The 25,172-nt window shown below is 31.1% G+C and overlaps 2 protein-coding genes across 3 annotated transcripts in view; one reads left to right on the forward strand and one right to left on the reverse strand.

The window, feature by feature from the left end:
* The window catches only part of LOC124368951 (alkylglycerol monooxygenase-like), a 101,451-nt gene extending 87,199 nt beyond the window's left edge, over nucleotides 1-14,252 (forward strand). For both annotated transcript variants that reach the window (XM_046826518.1, XM_046826517.1), the window contains exon 10: nucleotides 11,884-14,252. In XM_046826518.1, coding sequence (XP_046682474.1) covers nucleotides 11,884-12,153 — 270 coding nt within the window. In that variant the 3' untranslated portion in view covers nucleotides 12,154-14,252. The remainder of the gene's footprint in view (nucleotides 1-11,883) is intronic.
* Nucleotides 14,253-20,758: 6,506 nt separating this feature from the next.
* LOC124369419 overlaps nucleotides 20,759-25,172 on the reverse strand; it is a 60,994-nt gene continuing 56,580 nt past the window's right edge. The window contains exons 5-6 of the mRNA XM_046827426.1: nucleotides 22,464-22,593; nucleotides 20,759-20,916 (exon numbers count right to left, since the gene is read on the reverse strand). Coding sequence (XP_046683382.1) covers nucleotides 20,846-20,916; nucleotides 22,464-22,593 — 201 coding nt within the window. The 3' untranslated portion in view covers nucleotides 20,759-20,845. The remainder of the gene's footprint in view (nucleotides 20,917-22,463; nucleotides 22,594-25,172) is intronic.

Below are 25,172 nucleotides of genomic sequence, written 5' to 3' on the forward strand. Positions count from 1 at the left end.
AATAATACTTTAAGTAATTGCTTACCATTACTTACTCTCTAAGAAATGAAACATTGACTTAAACCAGCCATATTGATCATTCACATGCACGCCATTTGTGTTTGCCACACTTGCCTGTCCCATAACAGATTCCCGATCTTTGTAAAAGCAATTTTAGTCAGTATTTGCAATTCTGCAAGCTTATTACCCTCAGAGAGTTCATTTACAGTGAAATACTTATGGAAACATATTCAACGGTGTTTAGCATTAGACACGGGAGACGTTCTTTTAAAGTAGCTAGTTAATAAAGTTTGGTAATGGAAAAGATTTATGGACAAACAAGAAAGGGAATTATAATGCTAATCGTGTAAAAGACTAGGAATGTGACAGTCAAGAAGAAACTCATCACATTTCATTAGTCGAAACATGGTTTTACGCCATTATTACCTTAGACTAATATTTGACGTAATCCAGTATGTTATATCTCTTTATTTATTTCAATATTCAAGTTCTTATCTGTTCAGTTTCAATCTCGGTAGAAAGATAAATTAATTTCATGGAGAAATTTGGAATATTAAGTATCAAGTATAGTTGTTTTATAAATTTTATAATCCACATTTGAAAATTCGTAATTTTAAATTTTAAGCTTAATAGCAGTTTAAAAAATGCGCTATACAGTGAAAAATGTTAATGTATTTGTATTTGGGTACGTGAAAAGTAGATTAAATGATTTCGATTATAGACGTACTTTTTAAAATAAGAACATTTTTGGAATAAGTATAAAGCCTTGGGAAATCCTTAACGACTGATTAACGAATCAGTTTTACATCATACCCATTCGTTACCTAGTTTCACTCTTTATTGACATTCAGTAAGGTATGTGTTTATCTAGGTGTAAAACCCATGAGAAATCCCTTCCAACTCAGTTTGATGAAGAGGAAGGGATACTAGTAAAAGACTTCAGGTATACAAGAATCTACAGTGTATATCGTAATATTTCATATGTAACGAGTAAAGAAGTTAAGCCGAAACTCAGTCTGTAAAGTTTGCTATTGTTTTCAGTATTGATGAGCTATTCTTTCTAAGATTAGAGCTAGGATGATACTAATTGGTGATACTTTGTGTGAAGCACGAAGGTGATCACCATGGATAGATTTATGTTGGCAGAATGAGATGATGGCTCGGACCCAATTGTGTTATTTGTCACTTTCATATGGTAGCCCCGAGGACGTCAGTCTCGGACACCAGCGTAAACAAGAACCGGTAGTCAGAGCCACCAACACCACTGGCCGAACCTGCCAATTATAAAATCTTTAACTTTGTGCCAAATAGCCCTATAATTAATTGTAGTTTTCCTGAATATTCATAGTAAAAAGTAATGTTTCATATATGCTGTTTAGCTGTTTTGAGCCAATTAAAAAAGGCAAAATAACCCAATGCTACTATTGCTGGTACCGGCATTCCGTTTTTTAATATATTTCAAGGCTAGGAAGTACAATATCCTGTAGTCAAAGTATGAGTGTAGTCAAGTGCAAATTTAATTACATCTGATAATAATGCCTTCTGAGCCATCCTTACGTAACTTTTTACCGTGTCATAGAAAACATCAGCTTGCAGTGCTACTTGATTAATTTGAAATTTAAGTATTGAATAAACGTACTTTTGACGAGGTTTAAGGGGAAGAAGCTGGTAAACATAAAATATATGCCAGTGTTTCGATAGACAGTGTACTGGAAACTGTTAATAAGTATTGACAGCTAACAAACGTTAGCTTTAGTGTTATCATATTACAAAATTCAAGGTAGTTATGATTCGTTGAAACGATTCGTATTCGTGTCATCTGCTTAGAGATGCTAAACTAACGGCATGTCACTGAGGAGCAGCAAGGTTTAAAAGATCCTGATAAAATTCATTGAGATAACCGGGGTAGTACCTCTCTTGCTAAGATGTGGGCATTAGACACGGCTTCTTTTAGATGACTGTAGATCTGGATTTGGAAGGGAAGAACTTTGATACGTCATCACTCCCCTAAACCCATATGGAGAAGATACCGTGTGAGAGAAGATGATTAAATTACAATAAAAATATTATTTATAACATTTTATGAGGTCTGGGCTACAATGTGTAGAAGACGCAGACTTATCTCATGCAATTAGTATAACAGAAGGAATTATGAATTAGGGTAGGTTAACTAAAAGGACGGTAAAGAGGATGTGAAAAGATAAAGAATTGGTGAGTTTAGAGCAGTACGTTTTACATTGGCTGAAAATGCAGGGATAAAAAAGTGCACGCACCATAAATACAGTATTCATGTGGCGGTTACCTCAGAACGATTGATTGTACATGAAGCAGGACAACGACTTCCACCAAAAATAAATAAAACTGGGTACAAGCAGGGGAGGCGAGGTTCCCAGGGATGTGCCGACAACAATTTTATACTGTTTCTACATCATAATTTGTTGACAGAAATCTGTTTTTTGTATCCGGGCATTATTACTGGAGGCTGAGATTGATATATTTAATACATTTCTATCAAATTTCTTAGTTAGTTCTTTTTTATAAGTGGTAACCTAATGGGTTTGATTTCAATATATAGTCGACTTAAAATTCCATTAAAATTCTTTATTAGTTCACGTTAGACAACGTTTTTTTCTCTGAGTATTATGTTGACTAAGTTTGTTTGTAACGTAATAACTTTTAAACTAGCAATGTTGAGAAACTTTAAACTTTTGTTATAGCCCTCTCTCATGTTGCCTTTTCTGTTATACTATGTATCTTTATTTAAAAAATTTTAGAATTATTAAATAGTTTATGTATCTATCTTATACATTTTTAATGCCAAGTAAGTCTAGTGTAAACAATCTTATACTGAACAAATTATGCCTCTTAACGTATTACCAGGTTCTATTTTACGTAGCTCTTTGTTCAATGAAACATTTTCGGAGGTGTTCTGAATAATAAGGACTCATTTTATTCTTTTACCCTTATAAAAGAACTGGCACACATGCAAGGCCCTTTTACGTCCAATAAAGAAATGTGCTCCTCACTACCAACGTTTCCCTGACGCTGCTTGATAACTAATTAATCGAAAATCTTTGCCGAAAGGTACTTTGAGACTAATCTTAAAACCTCAACCCTCAACTTTTCTTAAGGGTATATTACTGGTCCAGGGTTATCGCTCCTTTCATTGTACCTTTTTCTTGCTTTAGAGTCAGACATGTACGTTCCTTCAATTCAAAATCGTCTTGTAACGTTACACAGTCTGAATTTGAAAGCACTCTTAAGTAACTTGAAGAGTTTCCAAGGTCTATAAATTCAATCTTCCGTTAAATTGTAACACAAGTTGGACAGTTATATATATACACATATTGTTTGGAACTCGTGAGTTATTCTCGAAATATTTATCAAAATCGTCTACACAGATAACAATTCCTTTGCACTTGCTCCGTTTTAATTTTTCAATTTTGAACACGTTACCCATTCGATTGTTATGTTATAACTGTTAATTTTACTTTTCACTACACTTTCAAAACATGAACCCTCATGACTCAATATGAATAACTATATCGAAAAAAAACTATACAAAGTAAGAAGAAATTCAAGTATTAAATAAATGTACTATCAGATAGAAAAATATTATTCAAATCGGATTGCTATCAATAAGAACCTAAGCAATGTTGAACTGCAAACAAAAAATGGCAAATTATTAAAGTACATGATTTTAATTATAGAAAAATTAAATTCACCTCCAACTTTAATTGGTTTAGTACTGTAGTTATTAGAATAAGAAAAATGTTAAAATATAATAAATTGTGCGGAAATACGGTGCGCGTCCTGCAAAGGTAATGTTTAAAAACATGTTTATAAAAGGTTTTAGTTCAGCTTGGTACCCCATCTTACAAATGTTTCATATAAAATAGATTGCATTGCCACACTATTTAAAAGACATTACATTATCATAAATTTAAATAATAAAAATAATTTTATTAAATATAAATTAAATTGGTGACATAAACTGAACTTTGTAACTATTAAGATCAAAAAGTACATATAAACAAAATTAAAAGGGAAAGTTTATAAAACGAAAATAATATCGTAGGGGTTACCCATTAACGTATAAGCTTTATAGAATCGTGAAAACTTTATTGGCTACCCTTTTATACCAAGCCAGACTTATTTCCACAAAGAGAAATTAATAAGAAAAGTTTCAATAGAGTGAATTGAACAAATTTAACATCATTAGTTTTTAAGTTCGATAATATGAAAACCTTTAATGTTGCATATTTTATTGGGGTTTCTTTGTTATTATTAAGGTAATTCTAGTGTCTGGCACTACGGATAATCCTGTACTTCTGTATATAATATTAACTCAGAGTGGGTGTGTGAGTGGGCTCTTATGGTGTGGATCAGTGATGATATAAAGCAATTTCCTTAAAATTACTGACTTAGAGACTGAAACGTGCAAATTTCCATAAAACTTTCAAGTCTTCGTGAAGAATGAGAACAGAATCAACATGCATAGTTATTCTCTTACAGTAAATTTGAATCCCTTATAACATACATAATGTTTAAATATATCTATCGATTGACAATTCATTGACACAGATGAATCAACAAAATGTGAAAATACAGCGTACATTCAGAAACAAGTACGCCGACTCCTTAGTTCCACTTATTGAACTTCATCTCTCACACTTAGCCAACGTATCCTACCAATGTCTGTATTTGTTAGCGTATTTGATACTGTTGCTGCAGTTGTTGCTTGTTACAGCTGCAATGATTGATTGGTACTAGGAACTTACGAGTATGTGCTAAGTAACGAACAGTACATGTGTAATGGGGGACCAGTAAATAATATTGATAAATACGTTCTCATAAAACCTCAAGACAAAATAATAAACGGAACTATCCACTACTGTGAGTACAAGAAATCAGCATTTGTTTTAAATATAAGCAGAGCTGTCTAAAAATACTCCCAGTAACAACAGTTTTATTGTTTTTGGATTTTATTTAACAACGTATTTACGAACAACTAAGTATTGTAAAGAAAACATTTCATTATAGCCTCCTAAATACTCCTAAAGCTTACCACTAGGTTTTCAGCATATTAAGTATTATTAAGTGTCATATAAAAAGCAAATTTAGAAATTTTCAAAACGATTTTAATTACATTGCCATTTTGCTTTTTCGTGGTAGTTATACTTAATCTAACGATGACATAACGTGATTTGTTTTAACATTCATTGTAACCACAATAAATAACATTTAACAATTCATTTAGGTTTACGAATTTCTTAGAAAGATACAATTGACCAAATGTATTGCTGATGTAGCTTACGTATTAAATACTGAAACCCAGATCTGATTGTTGACTACCTTCCTATAATATGATTGATCAACATTTGGATAAGTAATAATTGGCTTCAGAATAATCTAGAGTACGTAACACTACAAGTTATTCAAACCACAACAATTTCTTTATATTGGATACAATAATAGAATTACGATTAGGCTATTTCGATATATCTAAAAATAGCTACTATAGTAGTAATAATTAAATAAATCATTGTTTGCAAACTGTAAACTTCTTGCTTTTAATAAACGATAAAGTAATCTCTTTGACCATGTTAAACTCAGTTTGGACAAAGTTTAATTAAAAAATTACACTAAGAAATCGCTTTAAAGGACATATTTTATAACTTAACATTATAAGATATACATGACTTCTTAACAAAGTCTTTACATGTGAAACATTAATTTATCCATGAAGAGACTAAAATCTACCTGAATGTGTGTTTAATAAAATCTAAAATTATATTAAAAGCTAAAAATAACTCTGCACTTCAGCTTATTTCACTCACATATTAATAGAACAATTATAATTCCAAGGAATACATAAATGATCTTGCTGAATTATATGAGTTATATGAGTTTCTTAACTAAATCAGTAAGTATAAACACCCGAAAAGCTTTCATAATAATATCTATTCTTTAATATGTTAAAATAACAATACATAGTTTTTTATATTGTTTTGGTTTGAATATTATTGTGGTTTTCTCAGGTAACAAATACAAAAGTGTTCGTGTCTTCCTATAGATTATACATCTCAATAAACAACCGTAATCCACAGCCTTAAATATTACCATAACAAACATCAAAACTTTACATTTAAAAATTTTCAGACATAAGTATCACACATTAATAAAAACAGAGCTATTTCATTATACAAAATTGAGGAGGATGGTGTTCTAAATAATTCATTAAAACAAAATTTTCTAACACAATATTTTGAAATTGCTACACATAAAAAATTGCCCATACAGTTGTTAAAAAATCTCTAGAGCATTACGCAAAAAACTATTACGTGGGAAAAATGAACATAAATATAATCATATAATCTTGGGTAATTAAATTCAAATTATATAAAGTAGAACAGATCGACTTGAAATACGCTTATACTTCATTTTAAAGGTCACTTATATACCTTTTATCCTTAACAGTTTAAGATAGAGATTTTTCTAAATTCAATTAAATTTTTAAAACTAAAATCTGTTAATATGTGGACTGGTGATATGATAAGGTGAAACTTGGGAATGAAACCTACCATATTTTCAAAAGTATATAACAGTTATTAAACAAATGCACAGCATACTTTAAAAGCTTCATGTGTTTATGGCACACATTGAAAACGAAACAATTGGTGGTTACACGTTCACTGTATTCAATACAGGAATATGGTTAAAACAATGAAACTGTGGTGATTCTGTATTAGTAAGTATTCGTATTATTTTGATAATTTCACAGTTGTTGATAATAAAGTTCATTTGCAGATACAAATACACATTGCAAATTTAAAACAGTGTTTCTCTGAATATTAGAGAGTGGTAAAGACAGCCTAGTAGATGTTGGATATGGAAATTAGAACATGGTTATGAAAAATGTACCGTAAATAAAGATTGTAAATACAAGGAAAGAATGCATCTAAATTTAGAGACAAACACATCTTTAACACACAAATAAAGAGGTCGCCCATTATTTTATCCAATCTCTTGAAACTTGAAATAGGATATACTTGAAGAACGAAAGCGAACGGAAATAGTTTTTTCATTATGTATAAACGTACATAGAAATCAAATTTTTAGTTTTCTATCTGAAACAGTTAAAATAGGCTGAAAGTGACTTTTATAAAGCATTGTAATCTAAAACAACCAATTATAAATGAGAAAGATATATTGGTTCAACACTAAAACGTACTAACAATTAATTTTTGTGATAGCTTCATGGGCATTATGTATATGTAATATTGTGTAAACTTAAAAACTGAACAAGTTCAGATATTTGTGTATTTAGTTTTTATTTCACGATTGTAAAAACATCTAGTGAATAGAAATCTTGAACAAAGCTTTTTGAATTTAAGTTCTTCGTTTCACTGTAAACGATAAATCGTTTTTAACGTTGCTAACGTTAGATTGTAGTAACATCTGTTTGGATTTCTTAGCACAAGTTTTTTTTTCTAATAACCTAGTTTTTAAATTTAAATTACAATTTAATGTACAATTTGTAACTCGTAAATTCGATATAATATATGGGTCGTTAAAATCAATGAATAAGTTATTAGCGGATTTAAATGAGTATGAATATAATAATAGATTGAAAATTGTGAACAATTAAATAAGACTATTTTATAAGGATCTCAAGTATGCAGGTATCAAAGGAACTGTTAGATTGCTAACTTAATTGTTAGTGAGTACAATAACACTAAGGACAACGATGCCTAAACTAACTTTACCCAAACATTCACCGATACAAGATAGAAATAAAAATTGCCTAAAAACACGAATCGACCAAAATATAAGGTTGTATTAAGGTTATACAAATGATAATAACAATTTAAATTTCGTTGATCGTAAGTTAATCCTAAAACAATGAATCATAAATTGGACAATAATTTTGCATGTATGTTAAATAAATATAATATGTTGAGCTTTGATATGACGTGGAGTTTCTTTATTTACTATTGTTGGTTAAATGTTATTTATAGGTGACTTTTTACATCTAAGAACCCAATAACAATCTGAGCAAAGGTAACGTTTGTTATTAGAAACTTAGAGATAAGCTTCTTTAGCTCAAAGTAATTAATTTTAACGGAGTTAATAGCATGGCAAATATTTATAACGTAAACATTCCCGAGTAACGCAATTTCTTAGTAACTGTAAAAAGTTTTAAACGCCTTTACAGGTTTCAATACTAAAGTATTTGCGCAGTCTGTAAGGTTTTATTTTCTCAAAACGCAAGGTTTAAGGGAAACTAAAGATCTAATGTGGATTTGTTATTATAAATTACAGTCTTTATTAACATACCTGACTAGTACTGAAGTGGAACAACAGTAAATCTGGTTTCCTAACATAATTAGATTAGAAGAACGCTTTAAAAATATTTTGTGATGATTGAAGTACTATGCGATGAAACAAATAAGTGAAGTATTACTGTATTTTATCAGGTCTAGATGGACTTTCCAGAATTTAGAAGCGTAGGATGAACAAATAAATTATACTTTTAAAAATGGCAAAAAGAAACTGAAATCTAGATGGAAAGGCACCACAACTAGATGGGACTAGGATTACTTAGATTTGGTTTTCATTTTTTTTTGCATAGAACAACACAATGCGTGGTACACAGTAGCCAATCATCGACTCATTTGATTTATTTACATAGTAATTATTTACTAGTTCAATATAGTTGGGGAACAATATTAACACAAATTATGCTTTGCAAACGCCATTTATTTTAAAATTAGGTATTTGAGATCACAGTTTACTTATATTTCAAACGTAAAGTTTCCAATCTGCAAGGAAATAACTCAGAATTTGAGACCTGATGGATTAGAAGTTTTATTTTAGATTTATAAGTTTATTTTTGATAGTAGGAATAATCAATAATGCGAAAAATCTTTTTACTTCAACTAATGTATTTTGTTTCACTCGTTTATGCTGTGAGCAAAAAGAAAAATTTTTACATTTTCATTCGTTGTCCTTAATAACTTGAAAGGGCAATGAAATTGCTTTGACAAGCTAAATGCCAAATTTGATAAGTTTAGATTAGAATTAAGCTCTCTGTAAAAATTGTTTCTTTCATTTAATGAAGCATATAATACAGTATAAATGATACAGGTTTTACGATAAATCATGTGAATAAAATTACCTAACATACATATTGACCATAATTTGACGTTGATATGTTTTTGAATGCAAATAATTATAACATTCAAACACAAAAACGATTGCAAACGAGTCTACTATAAATACAATTAACACAATTAAAACAATAATACCGATTTGTGTTAAATAAAAACGCTCAATGTTACTAATAAATATTAGTTCATACGTATGGCGTGAGTGTATTTGAATTATTCACCAAACCAACCCAGAATCGTTATTTTCGTCAATGTCACAGTAATTTCACTGAAGATACTTAAAAAACGTGAAATAAAAAATGGAAAGGCAGTCGCAGGACTGACCAAAAAAAGTGACTTCTTATAACAAGCTGTGAATCTTGTGTGATCTTGAAAAACTACATTTGCTAATTATTAAATGGTTATTTTTATATTTTAAAATAATTCGAGACACTCAATTCTTAACATAACAAGTTTCACATTTTTTATTAATTTTATACATAATTTTATAATAATTTTACATTTTATAATTTACAATGTTCACTGACTTCTAAATATTAAGTAATAAATATTTATTCCTTTTCATTTATATAGTCTGTATTAGTTTTTATAATTTTGTCATTATCATTTTCATCTTGTATTTCTGAAATAATTACTTCATTTTATTGTCATTATATTATTCAAAAAATTAAATCACGGGTTTATAATAACTAAACTAAGAAATCAAAATTCTGGAAAAATATTTTGTTACATAACATCCATATCACGTTGTAATTATGTTTTTATCGTTTATTGTTAAACTCAGTTTATCTTTTAAAATGTCAAGTAATGGGATTAATGACGTTTCTTCAGGAAACATTGTATTAAAATCTGTTTCTTATTCGTAATTTATTCTTTAAGTGAATGTGAGGTAAAGCGCAATGTAATTGAGTAAAGGTTACAATTATAATCAAAAAAGACTAATTCCTTCCAGGATTAAATTAAACTACGACTTTGTTAGCTATAGAAGATCTAATCAATTTATTTTTATCCCTTCTTTCAATTTTTCCATGTCGCAACTAAAAGTGAACTGGAATTAATATTAATCGTGCTGAAATTCAATTTAGAATCCGATGAGCTTTATATAATGCTGCTAAATGATGCAGTAAGTTAATAAATTTTATGGTCGATGCATTATTAAATAAATTATTAGTTCGTAGATTTATTTAAACCAGTATTTTACCATATATTTTAGTCTTTGTTTGATTTTATTCACAACCTGTTATAAGAAGTAGTCACTTCTGTTGGTCAGTCAAGAAGGAACGACAGTAAACTAGCACGCCTGGATAGCCACTACAGAGCAAGCAAGCGTGACGTTTGGTGACGCGAAACGAAAGTTTTTCCCCATACAAACCATACAGTCATAGCCTGCCAAAAGAGGAAGTGACTTCAATCATAAGTTGGCGTAAAAAAAGTTAATATGCGAATTATTTTAAAGACAAACCCATTAAAGACTATTTGAGTATGATAAGGAGTTTAATAGTCTACGTTTTTGTATAAAACTGTAACCTAGGTTGTAGGTCATAAAACTACTTTTTTAGGTAATCTGTGACCATGTATCCTCTCCTCGCTCCTTGTTCTTTCAATCTTCGCATAGGCGGCTCTCGAGGGGATGGTAAAAAGTTTAGGTTGAAACATAGTGTAAGTTTATATAATGTTAAATATATCAATGAAACGAAAACTATGGTTGAAGAATAAATTAGCAAACCTGACCACTCAAATTGTTACATAATAGATATTGAATGAGCGCTCATTTTTAAGGTGGTCCTAATAAAGAAAATATCAAAATTTATCTATAGTTTTTTATCTATAGAATATTTCTGATTAACTTCTAAAAACCCTACTTGTGAACTACCCCTGTTCAGTTGACACTATTTAAAGTTTATACAAGTATTGATTTATTATGTAAAGTTAAAAAATATTTCTGTCGTTTCCCTTTCCACTTACATACAAAAGAGATATTTCCAGCGTTCATATGATTACATTCAGTTTTCTCATGATCCATTCCTCCGAGAAAAAAATGAATCACATACATAAATTTATTATTAATGGGTTAAGTGTTGGTTTTTAAAATTTACCTTTTTTAAGTAAAATAATCTTCTATACTGTACAAGCATTATTAAAACTGGTGAGAGTTTTATAAGAGTACCTCCTTCAAGAGATTGATCATTTTATAACTCAATCCCCAGTTTCAGTTTTAGAGTTTACCACAATATTTCTAATTTTGTAGCAGGAATATGGAAGGGAGTTAAATTAACTATAATATAAATCTGTTAAGGAAGAGGATCCTAATTTACCTAATAAGAATTTGTTTGTTAACAAATATCAAATCAATTAAGTGAACTCATTTAGTTACTAAAACATAAATCTCCTAAAACTACTATACAGGCTGAAATATTATAATAATAATTGTTAAGCTAAAGTTGAATCAATATGAATATGAACTGCAAGTAAACTAATAAAATTGAAAGTGACAAGTGATAAGTTGAATACTAGGCCTACTGCGTTTGATAAAAGGCAAACAATTATAGTAGGCCTGATGTTTAGGCAAGGGTACTAGTCACAAGTTAAAGGGGAAAACACTCGTTAAAAATACGAGTAATCACGAGTAGATTTCCAAATAAATAGTTTATAAGATTTTATCAAAATCCTGAGAAAATGTTGGAACCATAAAATAAACACTTTGTTGCAGAGCATGGGCCCTCTAACAGTGCTGTTCTTTGCATCCTACATCATCGGCTCGTTGACGGTGATTGGGCTGTTGCTGGAAGCGAACTCTCATGCAGTGATGTTTGAGGTTACTCGGTGCACAGCGCTGGTGCTCCTGCTGCACCAGTGCGCAGGCGCTCTGAGAGACCCGATAATTGCGCCTGCGTTGTTACAACTGTTCTACATCACTTCCGCTTCCTTCTGGGCCCTTCGGTGCCTCACAGGACTGAAACAGATCCCGCACTCTCAGTAGATTATAGGCTGTATTACGTTAGAACGCTAAGTGTTGATATTTATTTATTAATTTGGTTCCATTCATAGCATGTGGAAGGATTTCCCCACATTCTGAAAAAAATGGTATCAGTGAAATTGGCTGATACTTCAACCACATTATTTAAAGTAAGTTCATCACGCAGAACTGCAAACATATAAGCTCCTTATGTTAGAGATGTCATAAAGTATAAAAAAATCAGGTTATATACAATTAAAATTGTAATGTACTTGTATACTACTACTGTGTTTCTGTACATGGAAAAATCACGGTTTAATTAAGGAAGTAAGGTTTTATAAAAGAAAGCTCATAACATTTATATTGTATGGACCTTGTTGTTGGCTGTAAATAATAGGCTGGTTCTGCTTTAAAATGGATACCAGTTTGATTTATTTACTATTAGGTTATGCCAGTGGTGATAACATAATGCGTATGCATTATCTTGAGATCTAACTATAGATCTATCTTAGAACTATAGTTGTTGTTACGTTTAGTAGTTTTATGAGTGATCTGAAGAAAAATTGAGCTTGCAGTAATATCATATTTTGAGTTTGTTCAGTATTATGAATTAAATAATATCAGAAAAATGTTTGTTACTGCAATTACATGTGTAAAAAGAAATTATTTTTTTTAAATGTATGTGATTCCATATACCATAAATATAAATAATAGTTAAAAGTTATAATAATAAAATACATATGAAATGTAGTCAAGTTCTTTTTTGATTGCAAGTAGTTTTAATTTGTTCAATCACACACATTTCATCACACTATGTAAGTGCTTAAGGGGTCATCTCTTTTCGTCTTAAATATGGAGAAAGACCGTTTGAAAGTTACATTACATAATAACCAATAATTAAATAATTAATGTAAACCGTTTGAGCACAAAGGGTAATTTGTAAGACATTTACAGGTACCACAGTCAACAAGTAGTTATTACATGTATATGGAAAATTTATTTAGATTATTATTAATTTCAATAACTTTTATGTGGTTTTAGGATAAGTAAATATTAATTTAAGGATATTAACTAGAATAATACTTATTTAAGAAATAATTAAAATGTTTAATATTTTTCTTTATCATGCTATGATTTTCCTGAATAAAACAGGGTATAATATTATACAAAATAGGTCTAGTAGATTTATGAATGTTTATTTAATTTTCTACGTGTTTTAGTATTATATTATAGTTTTATTTATCGAGTTTAGAGGCCTAATAGGCAGATAACAATGTAGTGTTTATTGTAGCTTTTTGATAATGGTATGTACCACACCTGAAGAGGTGATGTCACCAAGCTTCGTTTTAGCAAGAGAGACAAGATTAAATTCTCTGTTCAGTTAATTCCATACAATTGAATAGAGTGAAATTATTTAAAAAGTACGTTTTCCTAATTTTGGAGGAGAAATGCCACAATGTAATCCGTAAAATCTCTTTTGCCTATTCAGATATTCTCATGCGTTTATTCCAATAAGAGCTGCATCATTTATGAAAATTACATATTTATTCTTAATTACTTTTTAAATATGGCATATAGTAAAAACAAGATTCAATTTTAAATACATTATATGAAAAACACTCAAACAGTTTATTTGTGACAAAAAAGTTTCATTAACATAACATTTGTAAAACAAAAATTCTAATACTTTTAGATGCAATTAAGCAATTTGTTTCTTTGTATGGACTTTGTTTTGAAAATACGTCGGTGTGAAAAGAATGAGAAAAGTACAAAAAACAGCCATACTGAAGTGCCATTTTTAGGTTAATTACCTTAGCTAACTGAACAGTGTTTCAGTACAAAACATAGTATAGACATCGTTTAGATTATTTGTTATACCGTGTGACAAACACAGTATATCCATTAAGTGATGTTAGTATTAAAATCGTTATTATTTATACTATGGTCACAGACGACCATTACAATAGTTATACTCCCGCAAGTAGGTTTAAGAAGCGTATTTTTACTCTGGTGAGAGAAATATGTCAACGATTTTATTTTTGTTAATAAAACGTAATATTTTTGCTACAGTGGTGTTAAAGCCTTGTTATTGAGTTAAGTTTTAAAATAAAGTTAATAAAACATCCTTGTGTTTTATTTACCAACCAGATAGGTTTAAACCCAAATTTTTTGTAACTACCCTGTTACATAAATTTAAGGCAAAATAAATAAAAGGTTTTGGTTTCTAGAATGCAGAAAGATGTTATATTCAAACTATCTTAGTTATGATAAAAAAGTTCTTTTTTGGTTGCAAACAGTTTTATTTTTTAATCACACTATGTAAGTGCTTAAGGGGTTAAAGGTCATCGTTTTTCGTCTTAAATATGCAAAGGCTGTTTAAAAATAGGATGGTGGGCTAGAGTAGTTTGATGAATGGTTTTAACACAAGGAGAATTTAGATTTTACGGCCTCAATAGCTCGGGTAGACTTTTTTCTCTGGAAATCCGGGTAAGGGTTATCTTCACTACGTTCAAGTTCCTATTAAAAGGATTTAAAACCCAAGGAGAATCTGAATGTCGTGGTCTCAACAGCTTTGGTAGACTCTGCCTTCACAGGAATCCCTGGCAGAGGTTATCTTTGGTTTATTCACATTCTAATAAAACCTCTGCCAATATAAATATGAAAAAAATATTTTTATATTGTTTATGTAAAATGAAAAGCCAAGTTGCCATGTGTTGACGAAACTCGCTCATAGGATTAAATACTTTCACCGAAACGTCACGGTCACGCCAAACGTCCTTATACTGCATGCGATACGGTTGATGTGGCTTTATCCGATGCTGACTGGAATGTGACACAAGAGTAGTTCTCCGACGACGACGAAGGACGACGTAAACCAGGTTTTTGTGCGTAAAAGAGGCGACGACCTGTGAGTCACTGACACCCAGGAAGTACGTCCATTGATTTGCATGTTGTGAAGGTGGCCGAGTATCTACCCGTAGATAACCAGTCATTTAGACAATCTCCGTCTCGGAAAGTACAATGTCGAGTAAAGTGTCATATTCCACCCTCGTGTGAGAAATGTTTCGTCTCAGTGTGATAGTTTTAGTTAGTTGGTGAATTATGTGTGGCGTGTTAGAGAGTTAATAACTTGGTTTCATCGACGGAGATAATATATGAAATTGATTACGTAATTCATGATGGCTATACCTATGATAACCACCAAAACTACAGGAGCTGTAAGGGGTCTGGTAATTTGTCCATTTATCATACGCGTGGGCTCTAGAAGAATAATAAAATATGAATATTTATAAACGACATAATTATGTTATACAATAATTATTGTAAGTTATAACGGACAAAATCGCGATATCGTAATTTTATTGCTGTTTCTCACAGCTAACTATTACGTGGGTGCACGAAAAATAATTCAATAAATCAAATGCATCTAAAAACGGTAAAATAATAGGCACAAATGGAGATGGTGGTAATAATTTGTATATTGTGACACAGCCAAGCAATTCAAGGAAATAAATATATTAGATTACCCGTGGTTAAATATCCACAAAATAAAAATATAGGTATGACATCGAAACAAATGAATATTACTACTAAATTTAACCAATGCAATATTCAAAATTTGCAGATCAACAGAGTAAGATAATACAAAATAACAAACTGTCACAACAATGTGAACTTTTAACATTTGTAACTATTTATACCTTTAATAACCCTTGCTAAAGTTTACTCTTTTGTAACAATGTATAGATATTTCACACAGTTCCTCTTGGGTCCACATTTTTCCATTCCTATTTTATCGGGAAGAGGAGTGGAGAGAATTAAGTCTATATAAATATAATAATGACAATCGATTAAGAGCAGTTGATGGGATATCGAGGAGAATTTAGGGAAAGGATAAGATCAGCCATCTTCTACAGCTCACGAAGTCCATGAACATCTAGTGATTCTTGTAGGACAATCAATTAATATTAAGGTCACTGAAGAATATCTGTAACCTTTGTATTTTCAAAAATCGAAACTGTGACGTTTTGGAATATAGTTAAAGAGACGTATTTTAAAACCTAATGGCAATGTATAAAAAAGAAATCAGATGAGGAAGTTTGTGAAGAGAGAGATATGGAACCTCTGGTGAGTAATACATTACCAATGTAGTATGTCGAGCGTAGCTGTTATTTAGATAGGTTATATGCAGCTCGCCTACCCGGCCATTGGAAGGTGGTTCGGAAGCCACCTTTAAGCCGTTGGTCCCCAGGTTAAGTATCAGATAGCGCTTTCTTAGAAGTAACCTCGCTTGATGAAATACGTCATTCTTTATGTTTAACTCATCATCAAAGAGAAATGTACGGTTATTATTCCTCTAGAGCTCCGTCACAACGAGCCAAATCAAAAATAGAAATTATTCTAGGTGTGTATAGCTCTCCATCATCCAGTGAGCGTTTTCATCACTCCAAAACGACAGTTGTGTCTTCTTACTTGTCCATTAGGGGCTTCTTCAAAAAATACAAGGTTAGCTAAAAATTTAGGTGATTGGACACACGTAGTTATCGTTACTCCATAGAATACGGGTATTCGAACGAAATCGACCTCTGAGTCTTGAACTAATTGAACCTTTTACGGGTGATATGGGTTTTTAACGCTTTCAGCACTGAATAAGGTCTTCGTGGTAAGATGCAGCATTTCGTATGGATGATGTAGGTTTTCAACAAATTTTTGCGGTATTTCTACGGATTTATATCTATTAGTAGTAGATAAGGATCTACCACATCCTGGACGATTTATATAAATCGTCTTCTGAAAGTCTTCTGAAAACTTTGTATTGTTTTGGATACAGTAGACTTCGATATCGATGGTCTGTTGGGAAATGTGTCGATAAACACCTTCTTCATAAGACCGTACCCACTCACCATATTCCTTCTTCTTAAGCAAAGTAATTATTTCCATTTCAACGAGACATTTATCTATTTATTTCCAACGGCAGCAGCCAATTTACAAAGACAAGCATAGATGGTAGAATACAGCGGAAAATAAAATTAATACAATCAGATGAAAAATCTACATAAAAATAGGTATAAAAAATTTGATAATAAATAATAAGTATCCAAAGATATAACAAGTTATAAATATCCAAAACATAACAAAAAATAAAAATAAAGATTAACGAACAACAATAATTACTCAAGTATGGAAACAACTCAGAAAATTGATTTAAATAAATTGTACCTTACATAAAAAACAACTAAAGTATAGGTAGATATCAACAAAAGTAGAATAATAAATAATTACGCAAAGGAAAAAATATTTATAAAAACTCTCTGTGCAACAGGAACAAGCAATCAACTAGCTAACGAAATTATAAGATTGATAAGAGCGAACATAAATAAATAGTGCTAATAAATTAAAATATAATATATAACATTTAATAAATAACAGTAGAATTAAATAAATACAACATATAATACAATGAGCATGCACTTAACACAGCTTAAAGCTAACTAGGTCTTAATTTCTAGTCTTTCACAGAAAGAAGAAGAGAGGAGGCCTGCCAATCACACCCATGAGTATAAAAATACAACAATGCAATTTAAAAAATGTTCCTATTAATAGCAGTTGACAGCTGATTAGTCTGCAATGAACAGTTGTAATGAACTCTGTTGCAATATATGTTGGGACTTTTCATAATTTAAAAATATCCAGTTTGCAACACGATTTCGGAAGTATTTGTTTTCTTAAAACGCAGTCCGAAACAGTCCGATGCTGTTTAGTTGCGATCTATTACACACGTCTACAAAATCGAAATAAAAGAAGCTTTGCAAGGTCCTTTGAAACCAATATTAACGTTTCAGGGGCCCATTGAGAGATGAACGGGTCTTTTGGCGTTTGGTTTCTTTTAGGGCGGCGTTCGCATTTTCTGCCCAGTTCTTCTACAGCAGCATTCTACATCTTTTTAATATACGTACGTTATAGCATTCTTCATTTTAACTACTCAAATATATGGAATTCTGAAATATTAAACATTTTCATCGGGAATAATTAGGAACCTCGAACTTTAATAATTTTAGTTATGTAATTTCATTATCGTAACCCACAAATGGAACAGATTTATTTTCATTCCATTTTTAATGCCAATGCACTCTTTCTGTAAGAGGCAACACTCACACGTTTGGGATCAAGCATACGTTATGTGAATAATACATAATGATTGATCCCTAAAAGAAAATGCATTATCCTACATTTCTATCTATATTGCTTAAACAAATAAGATATACAAAAATAACTGCTTGAAAATTTCAATTTCCTTTCCATTTATAGAGCATTCTATGGCTGAAATGAACGCAGTAGCATGAAACAAAAGGTTAATAAGGCGTTAGAGGCTTGAGAGCTATAAGAGACATTTAATTTTGATTAAAGACTTCCAACAACCGAATCCTCTTAGTATTCAGGGCAGTGAAATACTCACTGCTCCGATAGACATTGTATTTCAGCAACCCGACTTTCTGAAATCCTAAATCAACTGATAATCAAGCCATCGTAGGTTCCAATCACGTTAAGGTGTCGTACTTTTAGGTTCGGACTCTGGTTTATGTCGGAAAACTCTACAAACAAGTACAATCAGAGGATATTTATCTCCAGAAAATGATAGCTGTGATGCTTTGGAAGAAGTAAGAAGTATTAATTAGAATTGAACAAGAATTTTCAGGAAATCGTTAAAGGTTTCCATTCTTATAATTTGCCTGTGCTTCTGTTCGAGTAAATTAAGGTGATGTATTCTGCAAATGCATAAATTATGCTATTAGTTAAGTTATAGATAAAATTATAAACATATCTACAGAAAAAGCAGCTTTTTGAGACTCCAGTTTTTATAACGGGCAGCAAACTTTATTTATGATTTTAACGAACAATCAAATAACTTATGAACCATTAAAGGGCAACGCCTCTTAACCCTCTATTCTCCAATTTGGAGAGGAGTATGTGTTGGACAATCAGGTAAAAAATCTATTCTATCTAAAATTAACAAGTGCTCTGATTAAAACAAATTTAGTCCATATAACAATAGATTTCATTTACGTTATTCATTGAAGCATCATCTGCTGGCTTAGATAGGTCGAAATTGAGGTCCATTTCAGTAAGAAAATTAAATATTCTTGAGTTAACGACCTTTGGTATTATTTTTGAAAATACATTAAAAAACTAATGACACGTATGTCGTTATTTGAGAGTTAGTTTTTTTTAAATTGGTAAAACTGACCAACTTTTGGAATATCCAGAAATTCACCGGTACATAAACGTAGGTTTACTCCATGTGACAACAATGGAGCAATATATTTACCACAGCAATATTTTTCACTAGAGCAACAGTTGTATCGTCACCTCCTATAAATTCCGTCCTTTTTTATAAAGAGTTTAGTTGCAATATATAATCTTGGTACGATAAGGAATCTGTTTCTGAATTCGACATAACAATGGCTCGTTCACCACTTTAACGTTCTCTGTCTTGTTTACCCTTGCACTGTTGTTAACATCTGTCAGTTGGTAAATAGTTTTCCCTGCTCATAGCAATCACCGTTACAATTATATAGTACACTTTTAAAATGACTATTTTGTATGTTCGATATAAGATTTTAGTTTGTCATACAAAGAGTTTGTTATACAAAAGTATACGGTACTTTTTAAAGTTCAAACATAATTCAAGACATTCGGTAAACAAAAATGGAAAGACCGTTACTTAAATTTAGGTTTTGGCTGCTATAGTTCCATGTGTAAATTTTGAAGAGAGTTTTGAAACACCCTTTATATATCCACACCTTTTCTTTTGTCTATACATTCTAAGGCACACTATATGTTTAAAGAAAATTTTATATTAAACTTAATTTTACAATGTAAATTTTCACTTTTGAAATAAAAGAGACATTACTATTATTAGTGTAATAAAAACAAGAACTATATTTAATGAAAAAAAAAATATATATTTTAAGGCGATCCTAAGGTTCAAATACTTAAACTAAACATTATAATATGAGGAAGGGAATCAAATAAATAATAACCACATTAATAAAATATTTTTTATGCTAAATTTGTTTTCTGAACGAGTTTTAAGGTTTTGGAAAACCCGATCTATATTGTATTTGTATTTGATCAAGTATTTTAAAATTATTTTGAGCTGTTAAATTAAATTTGAACGTTACTTATCATTGAGATACGTATATAAAGAAAAATTAATGACATAACATATCTTAGGAAGAAATACATGATAAAATGGAGACCCTGCTACAAAGATTGATTTTCATTGTGGTACGGTAGATTACTGCACGGAGTTCTGACACTATATATTTGGTATTTTCTACGTTGCCATTTAAGATATAGAGCTCAAAACACTGAACAAATAATAGACATGAAACATTTTGTAGATACAGTTTAATAATATTTATTAGTGAGTTATCAATAGATTTTCTTGGCAACTAAAATAACATCCATTTTTTCGGTTTACAGCGCGTTGAAACAACGTGCAAATAACATTTCCATGCGTTGAGCAGCGAAACATTGATCTCAATAGATTACTTAACCAAGATAATGATACTACATAAGATTAATTTGTTAGCTACATTTACACGCATTTTTGTGTCAAAAAATGTAAATAATACAACTGCGTTTCTTCTGAAACTTGGATTCTAGCCAGTGTAAACTCACCGCTGAGACGAAGGGTCAACAGCAGCCACCATCATGCGAGCAACGACTCGTTGAAGTCTTGGCGATTGAGCGAGTTCATCAGTTGTTCATTCTCATTCCGCACTGAAATAATTGAATAATTAATCACACACATAGCGAACAAACATAGAGAACAAAATCAAACATTTTTATTTGGGGTTTTTCCTTAATTGTTCTTTTACGTCTGCTCGCTACACACATTAATCAGTTGAAAATTATTTATGTATTTTGAAAAACAACTTACTATAAAAACATACATTGTGGCTCATAAGTAACCCTCTCTTAAGTAACCATAGTCCTTTAAGGTAACTCCCCTGATGACAGAAAACCTAGTGAATGATATATCAGTCTGCGAGAAATTACAGGCATTTATAAAAGGAAATTTAGGAAACATTTAGTTGCGCCCAAATAAAGATGGGTGAAGATAAAAATGTGAAATTTTTACAGTGTGTGCATTATTTATATTTTCAAGGAGTAATATTTTTTCTTTCGTTTATGACGTAAGTACGTTATATTTTTCTAGTCAAATAATATTTGAGAAACAACATTTTTAATAATTTTTTAGAAAAAATTAAACTGTTAACGGAATTAAAATATGTCACTTCCTCCAGCCATCTTCATGTACATGAAGTAAAAATATCGTATCCTTGTCTCGAAATACGTTTTTTGGACCTATTTTTTAGATGTCCCAAAAATCCACTTCAAATTTCTACCTATTCTGCTGAATTATTTTAAAGTTTTCCTGCTTTCTTTTTTAATAAATGGCATTTTAAAGGGCTGTGACCAAAATGTTCTTTCAAATTTCACAAAAACTATTCAAACCGAAAACCAGTTGCACAACACCTTTTATAATTAATCATAAGTAAACCAGTTTGCAGTAAACTTACCACCAAAAGATCATGGTGGTTGTGCCTTAAATGATCTCTGGTTTTAATATAACCAATAAAACAAACAAGGATGACTAGATAAAGCGCTAACATAACATTTTAAAATTGTACAAATACGCGTAAGATACTTCATTTAAAAGGTTTATTCCGACAAAAAGTTTTTGAACCATCTTAAAAATAATCACTTTTGGATAAGGTTTGAAAACTTGGCTTGAAATTTGTGGTATATTAGAGCTTTCTTTAAGACGTACTACACAACGGTTATAAATATTCGTTAGTAAGGTGTAAGGTATTCAATGTACCTCTGGATCGTTTCTTGTATTACTAGAACAGGTTATTCTCATAGTCCTTTTCATTATTGTTACTTATTAACTAACTCTAGTAATAAAAGATTGTTGCCTGTAGTTACTAATCGTATAAAGAAATTGTTTCTCCTAATAGTCCTAACAAATTATTGTGTTTGTTGCGCTTTAAAAAACATACATGAAGAAACCGATTTTATCATAGTATCCAAAATTTTTTGTGATATACCATCACACCAATACTAAATTCTTTTGTTTAGCTAAATATTAAATAAGATACAATTATTTTTTTTAATACTCATTTACGAATCGCCATTTGTTTGTAATTTAGAATCAAAATCAACTGGACGCTGTTGGTTTTGGATCCGCGTTGCACACGTAACCCTTTTGTAACCCGATTGGATCTCTACCGTTATAAATCACAACATAACAATAAAGTTACCCATCTGGTCGATGATGGGTGCCATCCTGAGCGTGATGCCCACGAGTAACATGCACGTGAGCAACAGGAAGCCGGCGGTGATAATGATGGTCCAGCGAGCTCGCTTGGGCAAGTCCACCGGATCCCGCACCTACAAAGTACAATAATCAATTCTTTGTTTGAACGATGGAAGGATTGTCAAAGATACAGGATTTTTCCAGACATTTGCCATCGTTCAGTAATACAAAAAAATCAATCACAATCCGTTTCAAGATCTGCAATCTGATCTCTTCATTAGGTAAATAACTAACATAAAACACATAATTACAAACTAGTAACTTACAACTAGTAACAAACTAATAATTAAGTGCATGTTTTAGAGTTAGAGAAGTTGACACACAACATGGTGGTTGTGATTCCTGACTTAACGCGTGTCACAAGGCACTGGTATGATTTGTTTATTTTAACCTAGTTTGTAATTATGTATTATATTAGTTATTACCTGAAGAGCAGATCGGATTGCGGATTTCTAAACGGAGTGTTACAGAATGTTTTTGTCCCCGAACGACGACAAACAAATGTCTGGAAAAATCGTGTTTCTCTTACAATAATCAAATTGATTTATCATGATCTTTTTTAGCTTCTTCTTATGTTATATACTACTATTTATGTGCAAAACCGAAACAAGGAGCATCCCAACAGCCCGTACCTACATTTGGTCCAGAACTACCGTACATCGTGACTATTTACAATTTTCTATTAAGTACTACAGTAGTATTGTGACAAACTGCGTTTGTGAGATTTCTATCGATACCGAAACTCTCACCTATCGCAATTCTATACCCAGATCACGTTTCCCCAAAGCGGAAGATGATTTCTCTAATATCTTCTTAAGAGAAGAAGAGCCAGAAACCCTCGATAATTTTTAATAACAAATTTGTTTCATCGTGAACACTGACCATTTTCTATATCTCTCAGCTGAAGCACAACTATAGCCACAACTGAAAGAATACTGCTATGTTAGTTGTTCTAAAGAGATTTGGAGATGAAGCCCCGTTTTGCAGTTTAAAGATCTTCATTGTGCGGTTTGAAAAGGTCAGATCAAAGAAATCTGGGATGTAGTCAATTACGGGGTTGAACTTGCAAAGGATTCCTCGATTTTCACTACTTATGTTGCAAACGTGTAATGACAAAGACTTATCTAGACAGTCTTTTTAGCAAGACCTTAAGTCTGGTCACAACAGCCTCGAGATGTGAGTAAAATTGAAATGGTTCCTCTCTTTTCAGAAATTCGTTCTCAGGAATAATTAAACTACGTACTCAGCCTCAAATTTGTACAAACAATGTAACACATTGCCAGTAAATACACAAAACGAGTACCAGTTACTGGACTTAATTTTTGTGTGTACTCATTTAAATATCTATATAAATTATTGAAAATATAAAAATCACCACCCACAATTTAAAAAACTTCAGCTCATAGTTAGAACTAACGTGTTGCGACATCAATCAGTTAGGACTATGCACTTCAAGTCCTGGGAGAAATAATTGCTTTGACTATTTAGACAGAGAACTACCATAGTAGAAATATACTCCAACAGCTGTCTTATTTTGTATTAATCCATTTTTCTGATTGCTGCTATTACTTATAAATCACAATAGAACATAAACCATTTAAATTACTTAACATAGTTTTTAATACTAAAGGTAAATACTTAGTTTTAGAAGCAACGATACCAATGAATTTGACATAATATTATGTAAAATTATCCTGAAACATTCATTCGAAGTTTAAAACTTCACAGTTGTTAAGAATTTAAAAGTATTATTACTTCACAGCGATTAGTGCTCTGAAGCTACTTCAACGTTTAAGCATTAATTAAAAGTCTTTAGAGCTTGTGGAAAATTTATTTTCCTTTAGATATTATTTTCTTTGCCATGAAAACTACTAACCTTTGGACACTAAAAAAATAAAATGTCTCTGATTTGAAAAGTAAGGACTTATTATGGTACAAACAAAGTAGCATAAACTGTCAGTATGTACACAACATAAGTACCAGTTATCTGGATTTTCCCAGAAAACTCATCGGTCTGCATCTATATATAATCTAATTTTTATATGTACTTACATAAACAAATAATAGAATCCTCCAAGGCTCTGCCATGAAAAATTCATAATAATTTCATGGTAATTTAACAGGCTACCTGTCATAAGTACCAAATATGGTGCAGTAGCCCGAAGCCTGGCTCCCTGGCACTAAAAATTGTCGGAAAAAACAAAATTGTAGACATTGATAGATTTATAAACTTTTATCATTTACTAGACAAAAGCGAACCATTACTTTCCTCCGCAACATTGATGGCCTTTGGCTGAAACTCCACATTATATAAATTGTGTACTCATTATAAAACTAATCCATAAAAGGTATAGTAATAATCTAATGTAATTTTCATCACTTTTTATGGTAATGGCCAACCTTCCAACACAGCTGAGATTTGCTAGTCATCGATTTTCTCGTAGCTAAGTTAAATGGTTTCCCTCTCCCAAAACATCACTTTCCCTATGCAGACAATTCTTTCCCAATGTAAATATTGCTTTCCCTGTATAAACACATCAGTGTGATTCCGTTATTTGTTTTGACAGTCTATGTTTAAACATATGATTTTAATACCAATATGAATTATAAAACAGTGTTACGTTTCCTTGTGGAAGAATAATTACTAGTCTTT

The sequence above is a fragment of the Homalodisca vitripennis genome, chromosome X, assembly GCF_021130785.1.
Source record: "Homalodisca vitripennis isolate AUS2020 chromosome X, UT_GWSS_2.1, whole genome shotgun sequence".
NCBI classification, from domain to species: Eukaryota; Metazoa; Arthropoda; class Insecta; order Hemiptera; family Cicadellidae; genus Homalodisca; species Homalodisca vitripennis.